The sequence below is a fragment of the Pseudophryne corroboree genome, chromosome 3 (genome assembly GCF_028390025.1).
Source record: "Pseudophryne corroboree isolate aPseCor3 chromosome 3, aPseCor3.hap2, whole genome shotgun sequence".
NCBI lineage: Eukaryota > Metazoa > Chordata > Amphibia > Anura > Myobatrachidae > Pseudophryne > Pseudophryne corroboree.
Window position 1 is genome coordinate 401,640,951 of NC_086446.1, and position 25,020 is coordinate 401,665,970.

Below are 25,020 nucleotides of genomic sequence, written 5' to 3' on the forward strand. Positions count from 1 at the left end.
ATTATGCAACACAATACCCCCAATTTACATTATGACATACAATGTCCCCACTTCATATTATGCCACATAACAGTGCCCCACTACATATTATGCCACACTATAGTGCCTCCACTTCATATTATGCCCCATAACAGTACCCCCAGCTCATATTATGCCGCATTACAATGAGCAGGACCAAGGGTTTTTTTTTTACCTGTATCGTCTGTTTTAAAATATTGCATTATTATATATTCCTGTACAGCACTATGGATGCTGTGGCACCTTAATAATAATAATAATAATAATAATAATAATAATGTTATGTAACTGAAATCAATTACATTTCATAGCACAGATTACATTATTTTGATTTTATTAAAGTGGACTCATGACCACAAATGAGTCATTTTCGACTGAATGGTGTATGGACACATACAGATGTGTCCTTAATTCATCTTTGCTGCATTCACGACAAACAGCCCCTCTTGTTACTCCAGGTCGAATGAGACTTTTCTAGCATTGGGTGTCTTTTTTGCTTCTTTTGTGACAAAAGTGTGTCTCAGTTGCAATGCAACTATGACGCACGAAGAGACTGTTCATTAATATGACACATTTGTGTGTGACTGAGGGCCTAATTCAGCATCGATAACAATGGACAAAACCATGTGCACTGCAGGTGGGGCAAATACAGGGTCAGACTGGCCCACAGGGGTACGGGGGGAAACACCACTGCCTGCCCCCCCCCCCCCCCCTTTCTCTAGGGATCAGGTTCCAGATTGTGCACTTGAATCATACATATGTTACATTATACTGCACAGGACTATGGAGCATTCCTGTTATTAATCTGGTACAGTATCATGCATGCACTAGCCTAGCAGTATTTACAATATATATTTATCAAGGGGCCCAGACCATGCACTCTCCATTGCCCAAAGCCTCTAGGCATGGGCCCCTATCACTGCATTCTGTCGGTGGGCTCTTCATGCCCCAGTCCAACACTGGGCAAATATAACATGTGCAGAGGGAGTTAGATTTGGGTGGGGTGCGTTCAAGCTGAAATCTAATTTGCAGTGTAAAAATAAAGCAGGCAGTATTTACCCTGCACAGATACAATAACCCACCTAAATCTAACTCTCTCTGCACATGTTATATCTGCCACACCAGCAGTGCACATGGGGCCTAATTCAGACCTAATCGCTAGCAAGCGATTTTTGCAGTGCTGCGATCAGATAGTCGCCGCCCACAGGGGAGTGTATATTAGCTGTGCAAGTGTGCGAACGCATGTGTAGCAGAGCTGTACAAACAGATTTTGTGCAGTCTCTGAGTAGCCCAGGACTTACTCAGCCACTGCAATCACATCAGCCTGTCCGGGACCGGAATTGGCGTCAGGAACCCTCCCTGCAAACACTCCCAGAAAACGGTCAGTTGCCACCCACAAACGGCTTCTTCCTGTCAATCTCTTTGCGAACGCCCGTACGAATGGATCCTTCGCACAAACCCCTCACTGAGCGGCGTTCCTCTTTGTACCCGTGCTACATGCCTGCACATTGCGGTGCAAATGCATGCGCAGTTTAGAGCTGATCGCCCTCTGTGCAAAAACACAGCATAGCGATCAAGTCTGAATTACCCCCATGGTTTGCCCATTAGAGAAACATTTTGCTTTTGCGATCCATAATGAATTGAATGCAATGTAGCAGCTGTAGCTTTTTTACAATACAAGTTCTATTCTGCTCTGTATACAGTCACACACAATATACAAGTGTCATATATCAAATCAATCAGCACAGTCTGCTTGTGCTTCCTAGTCACATTGTGTTGCAACTAACGCCACTTTTACACCAAAAAAAACACAGGTTTTTACCCAGGTTTCAGGACACAGTTCCAACCTGGGTCAGACCTTATTCCTGGGTGAGCCCCATTTACACTGAACACGTGCCTGCCCTGCTTGTCACTCACAGACACTCCCTTGAGGTGGACCTCTGCGTACACAGCCAATCAGCAGCTTTTAAGCATAACCTGAGTCAGATATCACGGGTCGAGATGTTTACTCTGCATAGTTATACCCCTTTTACACCACCAGCTAGTAACACGGGTTATTGCACATGAACGCGCATAACTAGTGTTGCTGGCTAGTGTAAAATCAGGATTTTGGTACTTCCCGATAAATCCCTTTCTCCGATTCCACAGGGGCCACTGGAGCGTAGTTACAATGGGGAAATAGTAGGCAGTAGTTGGGAGCTGGCACTTTAAAATTCTCACACTGTGGCTAGCTCCTCCCCTACTATCTCCCCTCCAAGCCAGTCTACGTAAAACTGTGCCCGAGGAGAGCTGTAATAAACAAACCGTAAGGTAGAGGAGGTTAATGAAGCCCTGTAAACCAAGAGAACACAAACCAAACCTGGAACAGAACCTAACAAACAACCGGCTAGCCCGAACTCAACAAGCAGTCATATGGTGATCTGCAAACCGTTAAGCAAAAAACAAGGAGGAACAGCGCTGGGCGGGCGTCCAGTGGCCCCTGTGGAATCGGAGAAAGGGATTTATCGGTAAGTACCAAAATCCTGATTTCTCCTTCATCCACTAGGGGCCACTGGAGCGTAGTTACAATGGGGACGTCCCAGAGCTCCCAGAACGGGTGGGAGAGCGCTGAGAGTTCTGTAAAACCACTCGGCCAAACTGAGATGCAGAGGCCGCAAAAGTGTCAAACTTGTAGAATTTGACAAACGTATGACGGCCGGACCAAGTAGCCGCCCGACCTAAAGTATTCATGGAGACCCCACGGGCAGCTGCCCACGAAGGTCCCACCACGCACGTAAAGTGCGCTGAAATGGAAAACGGAGGCTCCCGAGCAACCGCCAAGAAGACTGTCTGATGGTCAGATGTATCCAACAGCCCAGCATATGCTGGGACCCTGGCTATTTAGTACGGGAGCATCGTACAGAATAAAGAAGAAAAAACCCTTCGTCGAATAGCCTAAGACCTCTGTAGAGAAAGTCAGCGAGCCCTGACAACAGTCAAAGAGGACTGAAAAACACTAGTGTCAGATTTATATGAAAAACGGACATGCCCTTTGGGAGAAACGACCGCTGAGGCCGAAGCTCAGCCGGGGGAGTTGCTAATAGAGTACTCCCTGAAAGGGAGCCCGAACTTACGGGCGCCAGGCTAATTTCTTTTGGAAGAAAACCGAAAAAGGCAGGGACCGAAAATTCAGGTCAATGTGGTTTGAAGCGCAGCGGAGAAAAACCTCCCAGAGAAACCAAAGATTACGGCTGAATGGTAACTGAAAGAAGGGGAAAACCCCCTTTTATCCTTATTATGTCCCATACAGCTTTCCAAAAGTGGCAAAAGCGAGAAGAGGTAACAGACTTCTGAAATCGGGGCCTAATAGGCCTAACCGAACTAGGGAACTCCTCCCTTCTGAGGGCTCGTGAACAGTCACACGGTTAAATGAAACCAGTGTAAGATTGAACAAAGAAAAGGACCCTGTTGAAGTAGACAGTCCAGTCGAGGTAGGAGCCAAGGCTCCTCTACCGACAACAGTTGTAGCCGTATCTTCAAGTCATGGGTGGCCCAACCAGAGCCACCGAGAGGACTAGCACGCATATTCTCCTCCTGTGTTACCGAAAGTGAGGTAGAAATAGAAAAGGAGGCAGGATAGAATAACCAGAAACTCCCAGGAGCCCTGAGGGCATCCTCGGCTACTGCCACCAGAGCTCACGTCGGTGAGTAGTAAAGGGTTAAAGAGTCAGTCAGAACGCCCTGAGGTCGATTCGAAATCTCCGCCCACAGCAGACCAGCTGACAAAACTCCGGGGAATGTTCCCTCACCCAGGAGTCTGACCTGGTGGCCTGATCTGGAAAGAAGATTGTTGTCCCCCGCTCAGAGGGGAATGTAGGCGACCACTCATTGCGTCGCAGCTTGACTGAAGAAATAGAGTACCTGGTACCGAGGAAGGAAAAATCCTCCGACGGACCCTGTTGAGAAAACGTTTATGAGGAGCATAAATCGGATCTTCAGAAGCCACGTAATGTACAGAGTGGGATAGTAGCAGTAGATTGTCCCATTAGGGAACCAACATCAACCCCTTGAAAAAGTTATTCTGTGATCTTCCTGAACCCTGTGGGAGCGGAAGAGAGACCGAAAGAAAAGGACTTACAGTGAAAATGAGAATCCTGTAATGCGACTGAGTAAAGCCCGATGAGGAAACCCAACGGAAATCAGTAAACACGCATCCCTGAAGACAAGGGACGCGTAAAACTCCCCTTTCTTGTTCAACTAGCAATCACAGACTGAAAGGATTCTAAGGCCAGAATAGGCCTGGCCGAGCCAACTGGCTTCGGAACGTGAAAAGAAAACAAAGGCCTGAGAACTGTCCCGATTCAAATGATATGTAAAAAACAGGGATCAACACCCTTTGCGGTTAGAAGCATATGGAGCGCCGCCTGCATTATGACTCTCTTGTCATCGTAAATCGGCCGACCCCTGCAGAGGGACTCCCGAGACGGTTGTACTCCCAAATCTAGTCTGTAACCGCCCAAGCCTTCTTCCACCGACCTGCGCCTACCCTGGGACCCTCCAGGTGGTAGGAAAGTCTGACCTTTAGTGTGTGTATAGGATGATGTAAAATCAGACTGGACCGAGGATGCTGAGCCTCTGCTTCAGCTTGCTTTTTTTTTTTTTCCTTCTGAGATCCCCTGGCGACAGAGATATCGCCCGTGTGGAATCGAAAGCCTGAAAGGGCACGGTAAAAATCTAAAGGAAAGACCGGTAAAGGTCTGTCTTGGAGCTGGGGCAGAAGTAGGAGAAAGCAAAGTGGACTTACCTCCAATGGTTTAAGAAATCCTGCAGAAAGTTCCTTCCCCTGAACCATCTGCCCCGTAGGATCTCATGTTCACCTGTCACTGTCGCAGCCCCAGAGGTCGTCGGGTTAAGACAGCCCAAAGCGAAAATGCAGGTTCCGAGACTGCAGACGTGGAGACCTCCAAAGAACATAAAGCAGAATCGTGATTCTGACTCGTACCAAAGTATCAATTGATCCGGATTCGAAACATCCTGTAACCTAGAGGACAATTGTTCCACAACCTACCTGCTCCGGACAAGGTAGAACCCTGCTGCCGTATATGTCTTCGATGGGTCCCTGAGCAAGGTTGCCTCAGGAAAACAGCAGCTTGTTGGACCGGCAATACATCGAGGGGTATACCCTGGAGAGGTACTGATACCATTTCCTGCCGTCTGCGGGGAAAGGATAGGAAAACAAACATTGTTTGATACCTGAAATTGTGTATTCGGGTGTCTGCCGGCCGTCTACCGGAGCCTGCCCAGCTCATCCGAAACTGGACCAGTCGCTGTCATTTCGTCATCGGCGTCGAACCCTGATGGACTTGACGTGTCCGCCTCCTTTACCTGCAGTCTCAGACGAACTGCTGTATAATGCACCTGGATATTCTGAGACACAGGTTCAGACTCCACAGAAAACAGACATCATCAGTATTGTAACATGGAAGGTTAGCAAGGTTCCTTTAGAAACCTGGAGAGGTGAAATGACGTACAAGGTCTCTGGCTAACAGTGACTGAAAGGATCTGCCCTTATATTCTTTAACCCTCGATGTGATGGCCTCTCAGACGTCTGGGAGTGTAAACCTTTACGCTATCAGTTACATGCACAACACAAGCAGTAAAAATTCACACTGTTTATTTAATAAATTACAGAGTACTATATAGAAAAGAAACATGGGTGTATACAATATGTGCAAGCATATGATTGGATAAATAGAAGTAGCATACGACATTACATGCAGGATATTTTAGTAACACACAGAAGTAACAGTTTTGATCTGGTATGTAATTGTCCTTGAAGATAAGACACACACAAGCCTTATATTATATGAACAGACAAAGGCATCTTGTAGAGAGTGCGTACGTGTCTATTCAAACACATAACAATTCATATAGCATGTTTAACCCTTCATTAGGGAGGTAGAAATATTCACTTTTACACTATACTTATTATAAGGAAATTGATCATATAAAAAGTAATATTTACAAAGACAGAAGAGCTAACCCTTCAATCCCCTCTTAGAATCATGATTATTATATGACATGATTCTTGAGTGAGGCTCCTTTCTTGTTCCTCCAGTTCTTGAGATATTGGACATAATCGTCGGGTCCCTTACTATCAGAGGAGGTGACAGGACTGGTGGTTATATCATAGTACATCAGGGCCTTATCAATGCCTTTGGAGGTAAGTTTCTTTCCACAGGGGATTACACAATAAACTATAATGCCTACAAGAATTAAAGTTACAAGTATGAATATGCTTATTTGCACAAGAGCCTGTTTCCAATTTTCAAACCATCCAAAATATTGGCTCCATGGGTTATCAATACCTGAATTTTTCTTAAGTTCTATGGATAAGGTTTCTAACTCGTTTATGGCTAAAGTAACCTTACCATTGGGACCAGTGTTGTCAGGAATATATGTACAACAGCCTTCCACCTTACTAATGTAAACACATGTACCGCCTTTTTCTGCTAGGATCATGTCAAGGGCCATTCTATTTTGAAATGTCATTTGGGAAGTGGCTTCTAGCTGTTCAGCTATACCTTTAAGAGCATCTTTGGTATCATTAACAAATCTTTGTTGATTATAATATATATAATTAATCCAGGCTACGTTTTTATTTACAGTTACTATAGGAAATAATGACTCAAAACCCGCAGCCACCTCATCTCTAGCTTTGAACTCATTTGGAACACCTCTTGGGACCCCTATAGCATCAATGTATACGTGGGGGTCAAAGCTACCTCCTGGGAGTGCTCTTTTCTTTCGATTAACAGGAGTATTAGAGGGAGGAGTGGGGTCATCGGTGATCATTAAAAAGGCTGAAAAAACAATTTTCCTGTTCTAGGGGTATATTAAGGGGCACTGTACCTAGGTGGGGCCTAGATTTGCCACAGACATAACAGTTGCTTTTATTGTGTTTGTTAGCACTATACTTCATCCATTCCAACCAAAAATTAATGTCAGGGAAACCAGTTTCAATAGCTAGGGTGTCTTCAAAGGTAGGGTTAGTAATAGCCACCATATCTTTAGAAGTGGCAATATGGGGCTTTAAAGGTTTGTTTTGGGGAGCAATTTTAGGCTGGTATTTTGGGTTTTTATACATGTCCCACAAATAAAACATTTGTCTTGCACTATAGTACCATTCGTCAGTAACACAAATATATACTGTCTCAGACATTCCTGATTTCCTCCTTTGTTGTATATAATATTTGTCATCAGCAATTTTGGGGAACATAAAATAATCAAGGATGTATGTGGCTACGTGTGTATTGGAGGAATTGTACCACAAGGTGGGGACCCCATCTGTTTGTGTGATGTCAACCTCACATATTGTGTGGTGAGTGAGGGCCAGTAGGGCTATCAAGGTAGTCCCCAGGATAAAGATAGGGGACAGGTTCCTCATCTTCTTCTGTTCTTCTTTCTTCGCTAGGTGGGAGGTCAGGGCTGTCTGCCCCGGTTCGTACCTCACTGGAATCACTTGCTTCCCTCTCTAGGTCTGGTCTAGGAACCTTTTTTACTCGGGATGCATGGATCCAGGTAGGACTTTCCTCTGTCAGGACTGCTGTCCGGGTAACTGCTACGACCTCTGTCTCTGGACCATAGGTGAAGTCTCCTGGGCTCTTGTTCCTGGGGAGCACCTTCACCACGACTCTGTCTCCGACTTTAAAGGGGTGTGTAGGTTCCTGTGGATTCAAAGGGTTTTTACAAACAACCTCATGTTCAATTTCATTCAGTTTTGTTATCAGGGACCTGACATACTCTTCCCTGATGAGCTCTAGATCTCCTTCCTGTACCACTAGTGGTTTCTTAGCCCAGGGTGTAGGAAAAGGGTCTGCCCATTAGTATTTCAAATGGGGAGTAACCTAGAGTCTTTTGTGGGGTATTCAAGATGCTGGTGTTTAGCTTTATTAGGGTTGTTCCTGAGGCAAGTGATGCATCTGCTAACATACTGGTCCACAAGTGATTTGGCATTAGTAACATAAAAATCATTGGTTAGTAGGAGGAGTGTTGTGGCTTCACCACGGTGACCAACACCACGGCACTGGGCAACGAGCAAAGGGGCACTGGACTGGGGTATACAGGGTTTCCCCTCTTTGCAGATTAATCCTGATTTAGGATTTTTTCTGCAGAATTGGGTAAGTTCAGTCGGAGAGATCAGCATTAGTCGCAGCAGCTTGAAGTTGAGTGAGCAGATGGACGTTGTCAAGGGAGGGACATGCTCTAGTGAGTGCAATGAGTTCTGCAGCTTGCGCGGACTGATAAGGTATTGGTAGGGTTTCCAACACAGTATCAGGGAGGGTGACAATGGCATAGCCAGCCTGGTATGTATTGTCATTGGGCCTACTACATGAGCCGTCAACAAAAACTACGTCTGCGCCTGGTATGGGAACGGGAGACATGTCAAGTCTGGGAGAAGTTTCAGCTTCAATGGAAGCAGCACAGTCATGTAGGTCGGGTGGTTCATCCTCGGGACCTTTCAAGCCTAAAAGGGCATTGAGAATGGGTGCAGGGCCAGAAGAACTAGCAGTGTACTTAATGGTAAGGGTAGGGTTACTCAAAAGGAGTACTTCATATCCACTAAGGCGTTGTGCTGACATGTACTGTGTGTGTAAGCCTTTAAGTATTGCCAGGACATCATGTGTGGTGTGGAGTACTGTGATGTGGCCTAAAGTGAGGGTAGTGGCCATTTCTGCAACCATTGCACAGGCTGCAAAAGCCCTGAGGCAGGCAGGCATACCTTGCACAGACACTGGCATGACTTTGGAAAAAAAATGCACGGGGCGCAACTTCCCTCCATGAAACTGTGTGAGCACCCCCGCCATGGTTTTACAATTGTCCCTTGCATATAGATGGAAAGGTAGCACATAACTGGGGAGGCCAAGTGCCGGACTTTTTATCAACATACATTTTAAACTTTCATATGCAGTTAACATTTCTTGTGACCATTGTACAGTTTTAGGCTTGTCCTTCAGTGTGGCTTGTCTCAAAATGTTATCATAATAAGAGCAATCAGATATCCACTGTCTGCAGTAATTTACCATACCCAGGAAGGACAGTAGTTCCTTCTGGGTAGTTGGGGTGACCAGGCCCAATACAGACTGTATGCGTTGTGGACTGACTTTCCTCTCTCCCTGAGTGAGCACAAAACCCAAGTAATCAACATGCTTTTTACACCATTGCATTTTTATTTTGGACACCTTGTGTCCACATTCACAAAGCCAGTTTAGTAATGAAACACCATCCTCTCGGCAGGCCTCCTCAGTTTTACTACAGAGCAGCAGATCATCTGCATACTGTAGCAGGACTGAACCATGGTGAGGTTGCCAGGGCCTCAATGTGGCCTGGAGACAACAGGTGCGTCAATAATCTGCACCAGGTAAGTTGTTTACCCTCAAAAGAAAAGGCAAAAAGTAATTGTGTCTGTGAATCTACAGGTATGCTGAAAAAAAAGGCATTCTTCAAATCAAATACAGAGAAGAACGCAGCATCTGCAGGGATTGCAGAAATGAGTGAGTTTACATCTGGAACAATTGGTGCAATTGGGACAATTGGCTGATTGATCGCTCTGAGATTCTGTACAAATCTTATACTGCCATCAGCTTTGGCAACAGGGTTCACAGGAGTACAGTATGGTGATACAATATGTCTGAGAATACCCTGTTGTAAGAATTGCTGTATCACGGGGCGGAGACCTTCTATCTTTTCTGGTGAGAGGGGATACTGCATAAGTCAGAACACAAAACACTGGTTGTTGCACCGCTGTCCACTAAAAAGGGAATTTTACTTCCATTTATAATAAGTGGCAGCAGAGGTGAATCTTTACTATGACGGGAGAGTTGAATAAAGGCTGGGATACCCTCCTCCGGGCCCCGTCAGTGCGCGGGGTCTTTGGAATCTTCCCTGACTGCGGGGTTGGTTCTGTCTGTCAAAGCGTCCGGAGCTCTGATAGGCATGAGTGGGTGGGGAAATGAGTAAGCTTTCTGAGTTAAGCAAAGGTATACAGCGTCATCTGTCCAGCAGTCCTTAAACCTTTTCCAAAACGCAGTAACAGACTATGAAGGTTTCTGTTTACAAGCTACAGCGACAGGCAAAAAAGCACAGGCAAAGGAGCACGGGTTTTAAAGACCTCCTTCATATGTGTATAGCTGCGTCCTTTGCAAGCTTTGCGCAAATAAGATATACAGCCATCGAGGGTAATGGTGGGCTTGGGACAGTGTTTTACTATTATCTAAACTCTGGGTTATTGGTGCTAGGGATAGAGCTAGTGGACGCACCCTCCAGCAGTGAAGTTGGAGGCGATCCCATCTAGTGTGAAAGGGTTACTGCTGCCAAGAGATTTGTGTCTCTGAGCGCAGGATACATTGGAATGCAAAGGGGGGAGGCGAGAGGGATTTTCAAAGATTTACAGTTCTCTGCAGCTTCGCTTCTGTGCTATTGGGAACTGACATTTTTTCTTAAATCTCCATATAGAAAGGGTAATTACTGCCTTCCCGTAGGAATGGGTCCTGTCCTGCTTTCTCTGTCCATCCCGCCAAACCATCCACCCATGGGTCAACCAAGCAACACTCTGAGGTAGAGTTGCGGGCGACACACATCTTGCATGTCTCACCAGGGAGGGGCGGGGGACAAATGACTGTCTTACTCTGACCCCCTCCCATAGTAAATGCAATCTACACCAGCTTTCTACGCAATTTCACAACAAAAAATGCAATTTACAAAAACTTTCTATGCATGCATTAGCTAACACCAGTTAATTAGTCATTGGCAATATCACAATATTATCTGTATAATGAGAACATGAAATCTTTTGACGGGTACGCTTACCATTCGTACAAGATGTCAGAAAAATACAGCGTTTTAAACAGGAAGCAAGAAAAGTGTTTGAGTAAAGATATCTGGCAGACGAAAACTTACCAGCCGTCTGAACCAAATATAAGAACTTATCTCACTACAACATACAAGAATATATATATAGACGATCAGATCGAGGTATAATCTACGTTACGTATAGACCCCAGGTCTATGTTTAAGTATCCCAGATACTAACGTCTTTGGAGAATTGCGCTTGGACTCCTGGTCCTTTCTCAGACGTATCTTTAAGTCCCAGACATTAAAGATTCTATGGTATCCCTGATACCTGTTTTATGCTTTTACATAAAACTTCGTAATATTAAGTCCCGGACTTAAATATTACCTTGTCACGTGTTCCCGGAACACTGACACGGATTCAGCTTCAGTGTATGACCGCAATCCTGTATGGCAAAGACAGACAATAAATTCTCTATTTTTACCATTCAGGGACGATCACTGAATTCCGGACATAGCCCCCAGCTGAAAGGATCTGCCCTTATATTCTTTAACCCTCGATGTGATGGCCTCTCAGACGTCTGGGAGTGTAAACCTTTACGCTATCAGTTACATGCACAACACAAGCAGTAAAAATTCACACTGTTTATTTAATAAATTACAGAGTACTATATAGAAAAGAAACATGGGTGTATACAATATGTGCAAGCATATGATTGGATAAATAGAAGTAGCATACGACATTACATGCAGGATATTTTAGTAACACACAGAAGTAACAGTTTTGATCTGGTATGTAATTGTCCTTGAAGATAAGACACACACAAGCCTTATATTATATGAACAGACAAAGGCATCTTGTAGAGAGTGCGTACGTGTCTATTCAAACACATAACAATTCATATAGCATGTTTAACCCTTCATTAGGGAGGTAGAAATATTCACTTTTACACTATACTTATTATAAGGAAATTGATCATATAAAAAGTAATATTTACAAAGACAGAAGAGCTAACCCTTCAGTGACATTACCTGCATAATCTGAGCTGTTCAAACCGGAGTGTCCTGCAGGTGCGTGGAGGGCTAAGCAGATGGCTCCACCGCATACTTCACACCTAAGAGGGAATTCTTTGACTATCCCAGGTGAGACCAACGAAAGGAGAAAAGGTGGGTTAAATAAACACAGCCCTATGTAAGGTCTGCACTATAACGTGTAGTGACCGACACGATTCAAATAAACTTTCTGGAGCAGCGGAGACCTGAACCAGTAGCGCTGCGCTCTGGGACAGGAGTCTTAGCCCTAGGCTATAGGAGCTCCCCTTAAAGTTTTGTTTGGATTCAAACCCCTGTACAGATACCCGATACTAGCGTACTGAGCCGCAGCGCTATTTGTCTGATGCCTTACACTCATTCCCCAAATTACAAATAGCATTAGTAACTAGTGACACCAAGGAATAATAAAGGGAAGGCAACACCCCGCCCTGTATGTAGTGTACCGCTAATTAAGGTGCACCCGATGTTTCTCGGAGGTTCCGCTGGCTTTTCAAAATGGTGACCAGCCTGCGAGAAAAGATTGGTGAAAATGTTATGTGGCAAGGTGGGGTATTCTGTTTCTAGAAAACATTGCGGAAGTGTTTGTTTTATCCCCTATATATGGTATTGTATGGATATATCTATATACATACCCACACACACTTAAATATATATATACAAACATATCTATATATATCTATATACACACACCACAGTGAACCCATGCACCTAATAGGGCAGATAAATACTGTGCACCTAATAGGGTAGATAATTACTGTGCACCTAATAGGGTAGATAAATACTGTGTATTTGTAGGGTAAAGAAATACTGCACAGTAGATTTTTAATTATCAATGAGCTGAGTCCCAGCTCCTGTAATAGAGCAGATTCCCTGATCTAAATGTCTGAAATGGGGCAGAGGACTCCCCTGCAGGAGGAATGTAGCCAAAGCAAGATGTAACAATATTTCTGCAGCACACTGCACAGAAAAGCTACAAACTCCAGAGACAGGTGTGTTGCCTAGAGACAATGAGAGCTGGGAGCCTCCGCCGGGGGGAATAAGCTTCACCCCCCTCATACCTTATACATGTAAAGAATCCTCCCTGCACAGCTAGGAGAGGAAAGGAGCTTTCAGTGGCCCGGGGAGCAGGGGACTGTGGAGCGGCGTCTCGTCATGCTGCAGCGGCTGGGGAGCGGAGAAAGCCCGCCGTACAGAGCGGGAGTTAGCTCCGCCCCCTACGCTTCAGCGCCAAATTCAAATCTGCTGTATAGTAAGCGGAAAGCGCCCATGCATCCCCCGGCCGCCTGTATGCTGCGGCCGGGGAGCGGAAAGCCTGAGCCCGCCGAACGGAGCGGGAGTTAGCTCCGCCCCCCTGCTCCGGTCACTTTCAAATTAAAACCGCACTATCATCCGGCTGCCTGTAAGTGTGTAAGCTGCGGCCGGGGAGAGTGTGTCCTTTGCTGGAATCGAACCCTAGCTCGTGGGCATCGTAACCATAGGTGTTACCACTCTGCCATGAGAGCTATGCTAATTATTACACAGATATATGATATATGTAAATTTATCACCCGGCTGCCTGTATGCTGCAGCCGGGGAGTGAAGAGCGCTGAGCCCGCTTACAGAGCGGGCTGAAGCTCCGCCCCCCACATAATGGCGCCAATTTCAAATTAGTAAGCCTTATATGCACTCCAGCCTGTCTGACTGGAGAGTATAGGGGAGCCTGTCCATCCATGTATTAAAACACTGAAACTGAAAAATGTAAAAACATACATCAGTCTGGAGGGGGAGGGGGGGAGATTGTACTCACCGCTTCCTTCCGTCAGGCGTTTCGACCCAGCGGCCCCGACACGCGCCGCACGCAGCGGTGTCCGGCCATTTTTGATACTCACCGCTGCCATGCTGCCGGAATCTTCTGCTGGATGGAGTGGCCCCGACACGCGCCGCACGCAGCGGTGTCCGGCCAACTCAGGAGAGCTCAGTGTCTCCCTCAGCCGGGGCCCATCCCGAGCCGCACGCAGCTGCGATGGGACCCCGCCGGCAGCTCCCGCGGTGCAGACTGGCAGTGGCAGAGCTGCCAGTCTGTGAGTGTGTGAAAGAAAAATAAAATAATAAAGAAAAAAGAAAAAATTCTTCAGCTAAACCCAAGTGAACCAGCTACCTCGGGCACTAAACTAAGACTGGCTTGGAGGGGAGATAGTAGGGGAGGAGCTAGCCACAGTGTGAGAATTTTAAAGTGCCAGCTCCCAACTACTGCCTACTATTTCCCCATTGTAACTACGCTCCAGTGGCCCCTAGTGGCTGAAGGAGAAAGGGCCCAGTTGGAATAATCTGGGTCGAATGACCTGGTATTCCAACTCGGGTAGCTTGCAGGGTTGAACACAGGTTCAACCCGGCAAGCTGCGCTGTGTAAACGGTAGCCGGATCGCATTGACCCGACTCCCATTCATAGTGTATGGACGGGCGGTGCTTGGAGATCTTGCGATCTCCAAGCGCCGCCCCTGCCGCGTCATCAGCAACGTCAACAACTCGGCAATATGCCGGGTTGGAAAGTGTGGTGGGAAAGGGGCTGAGGCTCCTTGGTGTGATCCGCCATTTGCGGTATAAAAGAGGTATTACCTGGGTTCAACCCTGGGAGCTACCAGGGTCAGATTCACTGATCACTCGACCTGGGTAATTTTTTAAGGACCCTTTTACACCAAGCTGTGACCTGGGTAGACCTAGCAATAACCTGTTTCAAAAGCTTGGTGTAAAGGTATTAGATGCATTATCAGCAAAAAAGTTGGGAACTGATGGCTCACTCACGCCAGGCATCTCGCGCTGAATAGCGTATTGAGGCTAGCTTTATGGGGAATCATCTGTACCCTGAGTATACTGTTCATTTAACTAATACTTTATCCCTCTGTATCTTTTTTTCAAGGCGTTCGCTTATCTTCCCTGCCAAATGTCACTGTGTGCAAATACGGGGGAAGAGACAGATTTAGCAGCATTCTAGTGTAAACTATCTGTGAAAGTGTAGGAAGACAGGAAAAAAAATTCTTTCTGTTTTAACTCACATGCAATTATTTTATGTTTTAAAGACATGAAAGTTTTTTTTATGGGGTACAGGAGATTGTCTACAGCAGTATGTCCCCCCAATCAACGGACTGCCTAAAGAATTATAGTTTTTTCTTTAGAAGGGAGGTGGATGATAGATAAACAGTTGCAAGGTCAAGAGTCAATAGGTCAACACCATAGATTCGACAGTCAAGGGATTGACAGGGTCAAAAGGTCGACAGCCAAAAGATCAACAAGGTCAAACGGTCTACATGAAAAATTGCCTATCTTTTGTATCACACCCCTTTAGAAGAAATAAATAATATGGCTCATTTAATAGTTCTGCCATACATTTAAATGTGGATCAACTTACTGAAATAATGGGCCTCATTCAGATACGGTCGCAATGCTGCTATTGTAAGTAAATCAGCCGTTGTTTTCTTAATTCACATGTGTCTAAACTGCAGTGCGTACGCACAGCGATTGAATTGCTGTAGCGGTCACACCAAGTTATTAGTCACAAAGTGAGTGACAGGAAGACAGCCTCTGGGGTTTGTAACGGGGAGTGGTTGGGGTAAACACAGGCATGTCATGGCCATTCAGATGGCATTTTCCGGGCGTGCATAAAAAAGCAGTTGCGATCTTACTTGCTACTGGAGAGTCCTCTGTGTCCCGGGAGAGCAGCTCAGCTAGTGCATCTTCACAGCCACTCAGATTCTGCGACATGTTTCGATTTGTGACGATGGTCCTGATCTATCAGTAATTATATGATTATGGACGGAAGTGATGTGACAGCAGCTCAGGTTAGCTTCTGCCCATATTAGCAAATAATCATAATTGCGTACGGCAAAAGATAGCAGCAGCAGCAAGAACAGCCACATCTGAATGAGGCCCAATGTGCGAAGGCCAGTCAATGGATTTTTTGGTCCCCATACAACCTGCTAAGCAGGGAGCACATCTTTACAACTTCTAATTCCTGTGATTAAAATAAAATCCTCAATGGTGGCAAGTAAACAAGCAGACCTTAATCTGAGGGCTAGTGCATGGCAGGCCTGCATATCTGTTTGCTAATGTACGCTCATCTGCCAGGTAGTTGCTTGCTAGTCACTTAGTGGGTAGAACACTGGGTGCTGTAAGCAACATCTAGCCAGCAATAGCTGGCAGTGTGCGGTCAAGCAGTTCGTTATTTGTAGAGGACCCAGTCACAAGCTGGTCAAACAGACCATGTGCTCCATAAACTATATAATCTAGCGTTTGCGTTTTACTCCCAGTTAAACCATATGGGGAGGGGGTAATTCAGATCTGATCACCGGGCTGTGTTTTTTTGCTGGACTGCGATCAGATAGTCGCTGCCTATAGTGGGAGTGTATATTCACTGTGCAAGTGTGCAATGCTATGTGTACGCCGTACTGCTAAAATTCTGTGTGTGCAGTCTCTGCGCAGCCCAGGACTTACTCTTCCAGTGTGATGAGAACAGGCTGATCGGAGCCGGAGCTGATGTCAGACACCCTCTCTGAAAATGCTTGGGCATGCCTGCGTTCTTCCGGACACTCCCAGTAAATGCTCACTTGCCACCCACAAACGGCCTCTTCCTGTGAATCACTTTGCGAATGACCGTGCAAACTGATTTTTCGCCCCATCCAATCTCTGAACGGTGATCCTCGTTGATGTTGTCCGGCGCGCGTGCGCATTGCAGTGCATACGCATGCACTGTTATGACCTGATCGCCCGCTGTGCAAAAATGCACAGCAGCTATCAGGTGCGTACACACTGAACGATATGGCAAACGATATTCGTTCAGTGACGTCACCTTGCCACTGGCCTGAACATGCAGTTTTGGACTATATAGTCCAAAATTAACTGCATGTACAGACGACAGAGGGGGCATCGTTATCGTGTATATTGTTAAAAAATCACATCTAATGTGTACCCAGATTAACACTATTACCAAATTAGAGTAATCACGGCTACAATGTACAAGCAAGAGACAAATTATGCCCTTAGAGATTGCCACTGGAGTGAGAGTCCATTGCTGCCAAAGTGTATACCACTGGATCCACCTACTGAACCAACACCAATGTTTTGCCCATATAGATATTTATATAAAGACAGTACATATACAGTATATATTACAGTAAAGCATCAATACTGATGATTATGATTACCTTGAAGACAAACATCTCGCCTCTAAAAAGAGCAACAGTGTTAAAATTTCCATCACATATATTTGGCCTGCTGCCTGGATGGGCCGGTTTCTCCCCTGATGGAGCACGGGGCCTTGGCTGTCTTTCATGCTTTCTTTCAGAAGTGGATTGAATTCTACGCGGGGGAAGTGTGGGCAAAGGTCTTGTAGGCTCCAATGTTTCGGTAGGGGGACCTTGAAATCAACAAAAAATATTTTGGAATTTAAGAACAGTATATGAGAACCATGTATAAAAATACTGTAATTACATTTTAAACAAATTGCCTCAGGGTCACTTGTAACTACTATTTACCATATTCTAATTTTCTATCTCAGCAACCTATATGACAATTGTTAGTCTCTACTATAATATTTATAAAAGAAATGTTCATTTTTAAGGATTTGTATTTAAAAAAACCTCTTATTTGTAAAGCAACAATATGTTAATAACAGATACATTTTATAATCACTATTATAGTGGGGTTTTCTGTTTGTGAAAAATTCCTGTTGAAAAGATACAGTATTTGACTTGTTTATTATTAAATTATTATGGCCTAAGATCCCTATCTGCAGATGATGACAATGCCTCTCCTTAATGTTTGAAATTGAACAGAATATTGGCCCTCATTCCGAGTTGTTCGCTCGCTAGCTGCTTTTAGCAGCATTGCACACGCTAAGCCGCCGCCCTCTGGGAGTGTATCTTAGCATAGCAGAATTGCGAACGACAGATTAGCAGAATTGCGAATAGAAAATTCTTAGCAGTTTCTGAGTAGCTCGAGACTTACTCCTACATTGCGATCAGTTCAGTCAGTTTCGTTCCTGGTTTGACGTCACAAACACACCCAGCGTTCGGCCAGACACTCCCCCGTTTCTCCAGCCACTCCCGCGTTTTTCCCTGAAATGCCTGCGTTTTTCTGCACACTCCCAGAAAACGGCCAGTTTCCGACCAGAAACACCCACTTCCTGTCAATCACACTACGATCAGCACAGCGATGAAAAGGCTTAGTTATGCCGTGAGTAAAATACCTAACTTTTGTGTAAAATAACTAAGCGCATGCGCTCTGCGAACCTTGCGCATGCGCAGTAAGCGACTAATCGCAGTATAGCTAAAATCGGCAACAAGCGAACAACTCGGAATGACCCCCTTTGTTCTCTTTTATTCCTCTCTTGTTTTCCCTCCACCATTTCCTCCTGATGCGACTCAGAGTGTCATAGGCTGATCATAGGCTGATAATATGTTACACACATGGGGATCAATGTCAATTAGTCTTTGTTTTCTGTATAATGTGTGGGTCACCTTTGGCTCTGGCCTACTGTACACATTACTTAGGTATCTGCAATCTCTGATATACTGCAACTTTTCTGCCAGCACTTCTGGGTTATGTGCGACTTGTGTTTTACTGTAATGTTTTGAAAATAAGAATTTACTTACCGATAATTCTATTTCTCGGAGTCCGTAGTGGATGCTGGGGTTCCTGAAAGGACCATGGGGAACAGCGGCTCCGCAGGAGACAGGGCACAAAAGCAAAGCTTTTACAGGTCAGGTGGTGTGTACTGGCTCCTCCCCCTATGACCCTCCTCCAGACTCCAGTTAGGTACTGTGCCCGGACGAGCGTACACAATAAGGGAGGATTTTGAATCCCGGGTAAGACTCATACCAGCCACACCAATCACACCGTACAACTTGTGATCTAAACCCAGTTAACAGTATGATAACAGAGGAGCCTCTGAAAGATGGCTTCCTAAACAATAACCCGAATTAGTTAACAATAACTATGTACAAGTATTGCAGATAATCCGCACTTGGGATGGGCGCCCAGCATCCACTACGGACTCCGAGAAATAGAATTATCGGTAAGTAAATTCTTATTTTCTCTATCGTCCTAAGTGGATGCTGGGGTTCCTGAAAGGACCATGGGGATTATACCAAAGCTCCCAAACGGGCGGGAGAGTGCGGATGACTCTGCAGCACCGAATGAGAGAACTCCAGGTCCTCCTTTGCCAGGGTATCAAATTTGTAAAAATTTACAAACGTGTTCTCCCCTGACCACGTAGCTGCTCGGCAGAGTTGTAATGCCGAGACCCCTCGGGCAGCCGCCCAAGATGAGCCCACCTTCCTTGCGGAATGGGCCTTAACAGATTTAGGCTGTGGCAGGCCTGCCACAGAATGTACAAGTTGAATTTTGTTACAAAACCAACGAGCAATCGACTGCTTAGAAGCAGGTGCACCCAACTTGTTGGGTGCATACAGTATAAACAGCGAGTCAGATTTTCTGACTCCAGCCGTCCTTTAAATGTATATTTTTAAGGCTCTGACAACGTCCAACAACTTGGAGTCCTTCAAGTCGTCTGTAGCCGCAGGCACTACAATAGGCTGGTTCAGGTGAAACGCTGATACCACCTTAGGGAGAAAATGCGGACGTGTCCGCAGCTCTGCCCTATGTCGAATGGAAAATTAAATAAGGGCTTTTATAAGACAAAGCCGCCAGTTCAGATACTCTCCCGGCCGAAGCCAGGGCCAGTAACATAGTCACTTTCCATGTGAGATATTTCAAATCCACATTCTTTAGTGGTTCAAACCAATTGGATTTGAGGAAATCTAAAACTACATTTAGATCCCACGGTGCCACCTTAGGCACCACAGGAGGCTGTATATGCAGTACTCCTTTGATAAAAATCTGGACCTCAGGGACTGAGGCCAATTCTTTGTGGAAGAATATTGATAGGGCCGAAATTTGAACCTTAATAGATCCCAATTTGAGACCCATAGACAATCCTGATTGCAGGAAATGTAGGAAAACGACCCAGTTGAAATTCCTCCATCGGAGCACTCCGCTGCTCGCACCACGCAACATATTTTCGCCAAATACGGCGATAATGCTTCGCGGTGACTTCCTTCCTTGCCTTTATCAAGGTAGGAATGACTTCTTCTGGAATGCCTTTTCCTTTTAGGATCTGGCATTCAACGCCATGCCGTCAAACGCAGCCGCGGTAAGTCTTGAAAAAGACAAGGACCCTGCTGAAGCAGGTCCCTTCTCAGAAGTAGAGGCCACGGATCGTCCGTGACCATCTCTTGAAGTTCCGGGTACCAAGTCCTTCTTGGCCAATCCGGAGCCACTAGTCTTACTCCTCTTTGCCGTATAATCCTCAATACCTTTGGTATGAGAGGCAGAGGAGGAAACACATATACCGACTGGTACACCCAAGGTGTTACCAGCGCGTCCACAGCTATTGCCTGCGGATCTCTTGACCTGGCGCAATACCTGTCCAGTGTTTTGTTGAGGCGAGACGCCATCATGTCCACCATTGGTTTTACCCAACGGTTTAATAGCATGTGGAAAACTTCTGGATGAAGTCCCCACTCTCCCGGGTGAAGGTCGTGTCTGCTGAGGAAGTCTGCTGCCCAGTTGTCCACGCCCGGGATGAATACTGCTGACAGTGCTATCACGTGATTCTCCGCCCAGCGAAGGATCCTGGCAGCTTCTGCCATTGCCCTCCTGCTTCTTGTGCCGCCCTGTCTGTTTACATGGGCGACTGCCGTGATGTTGTCCGACTGGATCAACACCGGTCTTCCTTGAAGCAGAGGTTCCGCCTGGCTTAGAGCATTGTAGATTGCTCTTAGTTCCAGAATGCTTATGTGAAGAGACTTTTTCAGGCTCGACCACACTCCCTGGAAATTTCTTCCCTGTGTGACTGCTCCCCAGCCTCTCAGGCTGGCATCCGTGGTCACCAGGATCCAATCCTGTATGCCGAATCTGCGGCCCTCCAATAGATGAGCCTCCTGCAACCACCACAGAAGTGATACCCTTGTCCTCGGCGACAGGGTTATCCGCAGGTGCATCTGAAGATGCGACCCTGACCATTTGTCCAACAGATCCCTTTGCATGGAATCTGCCGAAAGGGATTGCTTCGTAAGAAGCTACCATTTTTTTTTTTTTTTTCCCAGGACTCTTGTGCATTGATGTACAGACACCTTTCCTGGTTTTAGGAGGTTCCTGACCAGGTCAGATAACTCCTTGGCTTTTTCTTCGGGAAGAAAAACCTTTTTTCTGAACTGTGTCCAGAATCATCCCCAGGAACAGCAGACGAGTTGTCGGCATTAATTGGGATTTTGGAATATTCAGAATCCATCCGTGCTGCTTTAGCACCTCTTGAGATAGTGCTAAACCCATCTCTAGCTGTTCTCTGGACCTTGCCCTTATTAGGAGATCGTCCAAGTATGGGATAATTAATACGCCTTTTCTTCGAAGAAGAAATATTATCTCGGCCATTACCTTTGTAAAGACCCGAGGTGCCGTGGACAAACCAAACGGCAGCGTCTGAAACTGATAGTGACAGTTTTGTACAACGAACCTGAGGTACCCCTGGTGTGAGGGGTAATTGGAACGTGGAGATACGCATCCTTGATGTCCAAGGATACCATAAAGTCCCCTTCTTCCAGGTTCGCTATCACTGCTCTGAGTGACTCCATCTTGAACTTGAACTTCTTTATGTATAGGTTCAAGGACTTCAGATTTAGAATAGGCCTTACCGAGCCATCCGGCTTCGGTACCACAAATAGAGTGGAATAATACCCCTTCCCTTGTTGTAGAAGAGGTACCTTGACTATCACCTGCTGAGAATACAGCTTGTGAATGGCTTCCGAAACCGTCTCCCTTTCTGAGGGGGACGTTGGTAAAGCAGACTTCAGGAAACGGCGAGGTGGCTCTGTCTCTAATTTCAACCTGTACCCCTGAGATATTATCTGCAGGATCCAGGGATTTACCTGCGAGTGAGCCCACTGCGCGCTGTAATTTTTGAGACGACCGCCTACCGCCCCCGAGTCCGTTTGCGAAGCCCCAGCGTCATGCTGAGGCTTTTGTAGAAGCCGGGGAGGGCTTCTGTTCCTGGGAAGGAGCTGCCTGTTGCTGTCTCTTCCCTCGTCCTCTGCCTCGTGGCAGATATGAATAGCCCTTTGCTCTCTTATTTTTAAAGGAACGAAAGGGCTGCGGTTGAAAGGTCGGTGCCTTTTTCTGTTGGGGAGTGACTTGAGGTAGAAAGGTGGATTTCCCGGCCGTAGCCGTGGCCACCAAATCCGATAGACCGACCTCAAATAACTCCTCTACGCATCGCCTGTCCACTGTCGTGTCCATAAAGCTCTTCTGGCCGAAATGGACATAGCACTTACCCGTGATGCCAGTGTGCAGATATCTCTCTGTGCATCACGCATATAAAGAAATGCATCCTTTATTTGTTCTAACGACAGTAAAATATTGTCCCTGTCCAGGGTATCAATATTTTCGATCAGGGACTCTGACCAAACTACCCCAGCACTGCACATCCAGGCAGTCGCAATAGCTGGTCGTAGTATAACACCTGCATGTGTGTATATACCTTTTTGGATATTTTCCATCCTCCTATCTGATGGATCTTTAAGTGCGTCCGTCTCAGGAGAGGGTAACGCCACTTGTTTTGATAAGCGTGTTAGCGCTTTGTCCACCCTAGGAGGTGTTTCCCAGCGCTCCCTAACCTCTGGCGGGAAAGGGTATAAAGCCAATAACTTCTTTGAAATTAGCAGTTTTTTTTCGGGGCACCCCACGCTTCATCACACACGTCATTTAATTCTTCTGATTCGGTAAAAACTACTGGTAGTTTTTTCACACCCCACATAATACCCTGTTTAGTGGTACCTGTAGTATCAGCTAAATGTAACATCTCCTTTATTGCCAAAATCATATAACGTGTGGCCCTACTGGAAAATACGGTTGATTCGTCACCTTCACCACCGGAATCAGTGCCTGTGTCTGGGTCTGTGTCGACCGACTGAGGCAAGGGACGTTTTACAGCCCCTGACGGTGTTTGAGGCGCCTGGACAGACACTAATTGAGTGTCCGGCCGCCTCATGTCGGCAAACGACTGCTTAAGTGAGTTGACGCTATCCCGTAATTCCACAAATAAAGGCATCCATTCTGGTGTCGACCCCCTAGGAGGTGACATCCTCATATTTGGCAATTGCTCCGCCTCCACACCAATAACGTCCTCATACATGTCGACACACACGTACCGACACACAGCAGACACACAGGGAATGCTCTATACGAAGACAGGACCCACTAGCCCTTTGGGGAGACAGAGGGAGAGTCTGCCAGCACACACCAAAAAGCGCTATATATGACAGGGATAGCCTTATGATTAAGTGCTCCCTTATAGCTGCTTTTATATTAATATATTGCCATTTATTCTGCCCCCCCTCTCTGTTATACCCTGTTTCTGTAGTGCAGTGCAGGGGAGAGACCTGGGAGCCTTCCTGACCAGCGGAGCTGTGACAGAAAATGGCGCCGTGTGCTGAGGAGATAGGCCCCGCCCCTTTTTCGGCGGGCTCGTCTCCCGCTATTTAGTACATTTAGGCAGGGGTAAATATCTCCATATAGCCTCTGGGGCTATATGTGAGGTATTTTTAGCCTTTTTAAAGGTTTTCATTTGCCTCCCAGGGCGCCCCCCCCCAGCGCCCTGCACCCTCAGTGACTGCCGTGTGAAGTGTGCTGAGAGGAAAATGGCGCACAGCTGCAGTGCTGTGCGCTACCTTAAGAAGACTGCAGGAGTCTTCAGCCGCCGATTCTGGACCTCTTCTTGCTTCAGCATCTGTGAGGGGGCCGGCGGCGTGGCTCCGGTGACCATCCAGGCTGTACCTGTGATCGTCCCTCTGGAGCTTCATGTCCAGTAGCCAAGAAGCCAATCCATCCTGCACGCAGGTGAGTTCACTTCTTCTCCCCTCTGTCCCTCGTTGCAGTGATCCTGTTGCCAGCAGGAATCACTGTAAAATAAAAAACCTAAGCTAAACTCTCTAAGCAGCTCTTTATGAGAGCCACCTAGAATTGCACCCTTCTCGGCCGGGCACAAAAATCTAACTGGAGTCTGGAGGAGGGTCATAGGGGGAGGAGCCAGTACACACCACCTGACCTGTAAAAGCTTTGCTTTTGTGCCCTGTCTCCTGCGGAGCCGCTGTTCCCCATGGTCCTTTCAGGAACCCCAGCATCCACTTAGGACGATAGAGAAAATGTCAATAAAAAACACTTAATAAAAAAAAAAAAGAGGGCATCTTTCTGACACTGAGAGGATTGGGTATAGCTGAATTGTGCTCTCACATGATGCTTTGGCTTCTGGCACTTCCCAGCATTCTCCTGTTATTAGCCCTGTTCCCAGAGAAGGAGCTCATGATTGTCATGTCCGAAGTCCACTCTCTGCCGTTATGAAGTTTTACAGGGAGGAAACATGTGGCCTCACCCTCCCCCCCCCCCCCCCTCACCCCCTTGAGGCATTATCGCCTCACAGCACTGAGGTCATGAATTTGTTCAGCACTCAATCATACACATGTTTGCTATTCATCTGGGAGTAGAAATCAAAGTAAATGTATGTGGGTTTGACGAATTTCTGTGATGTTTACAGTGCAAGACCTCTATTACCCCTATTCCCACGTTGCTTGTAATCCCCCTTTTACTGCTGATGGGTTAGAAGCTGGCTTACATTCTGAATTCCATTTTCCTTATTTTGGCCTAATAGTTTAATTATTTAAAATGTAACTGTTGTCAAGGGATCATCTTGACTGGGACAGAAAACCTGTTATGATGACCTGTTTATGATGTAGTTTGCCTCTTGCCTCCACAACCTGACTAAGGGCTACATATGCGTGTGGCATACTGAAATGTTAACAGATATTGGAAAGTTCCAAAAGCCATTTGATTCTTATCAGTGAGTGGGGGATTTTTTGGTCCCAAAACCAGTTAAACCAGTTCTGGCAGACCCTGCCACATGGAGGGGGGTTTTAGGACAAGGAACAAAAGACAGGCTACAGTGGAGTGTGAGCTTAAAACTGGGATGGAAGGCACAGGCTAAGTGACCAGGGATGAGAGCCCATGCTAGAGCTGTGGGACAGGCATGGCATCCCA

At 46.2% G+C, this 25,020-nt stretch overlaps 1 protein-coding gene across 2 annotated transcripts in view; it reads right to left on the minus strand.

The window, feature by feature from the left end:
* The window catches only part of MMP24 (matrix metallopeptidase 24), a 336,545-nt gene that overhangs the window by 15,008 nt on the left and 296,517 nt on the right, over positions 1-25,020 (minus strand). For both annotated transcript variants that reach the window (XM_063960118.1, XM_063960117.1), the window contains one exon: positions 17,079-17,290. In XM_063960118.1, the coding sequence (XP_063816188.1) occupies positions 17,079-17,290 (212 nt within the window). The remainder of the gene's footprint in view (positions 1-17,078; positions 17,291-25,020) is intronic.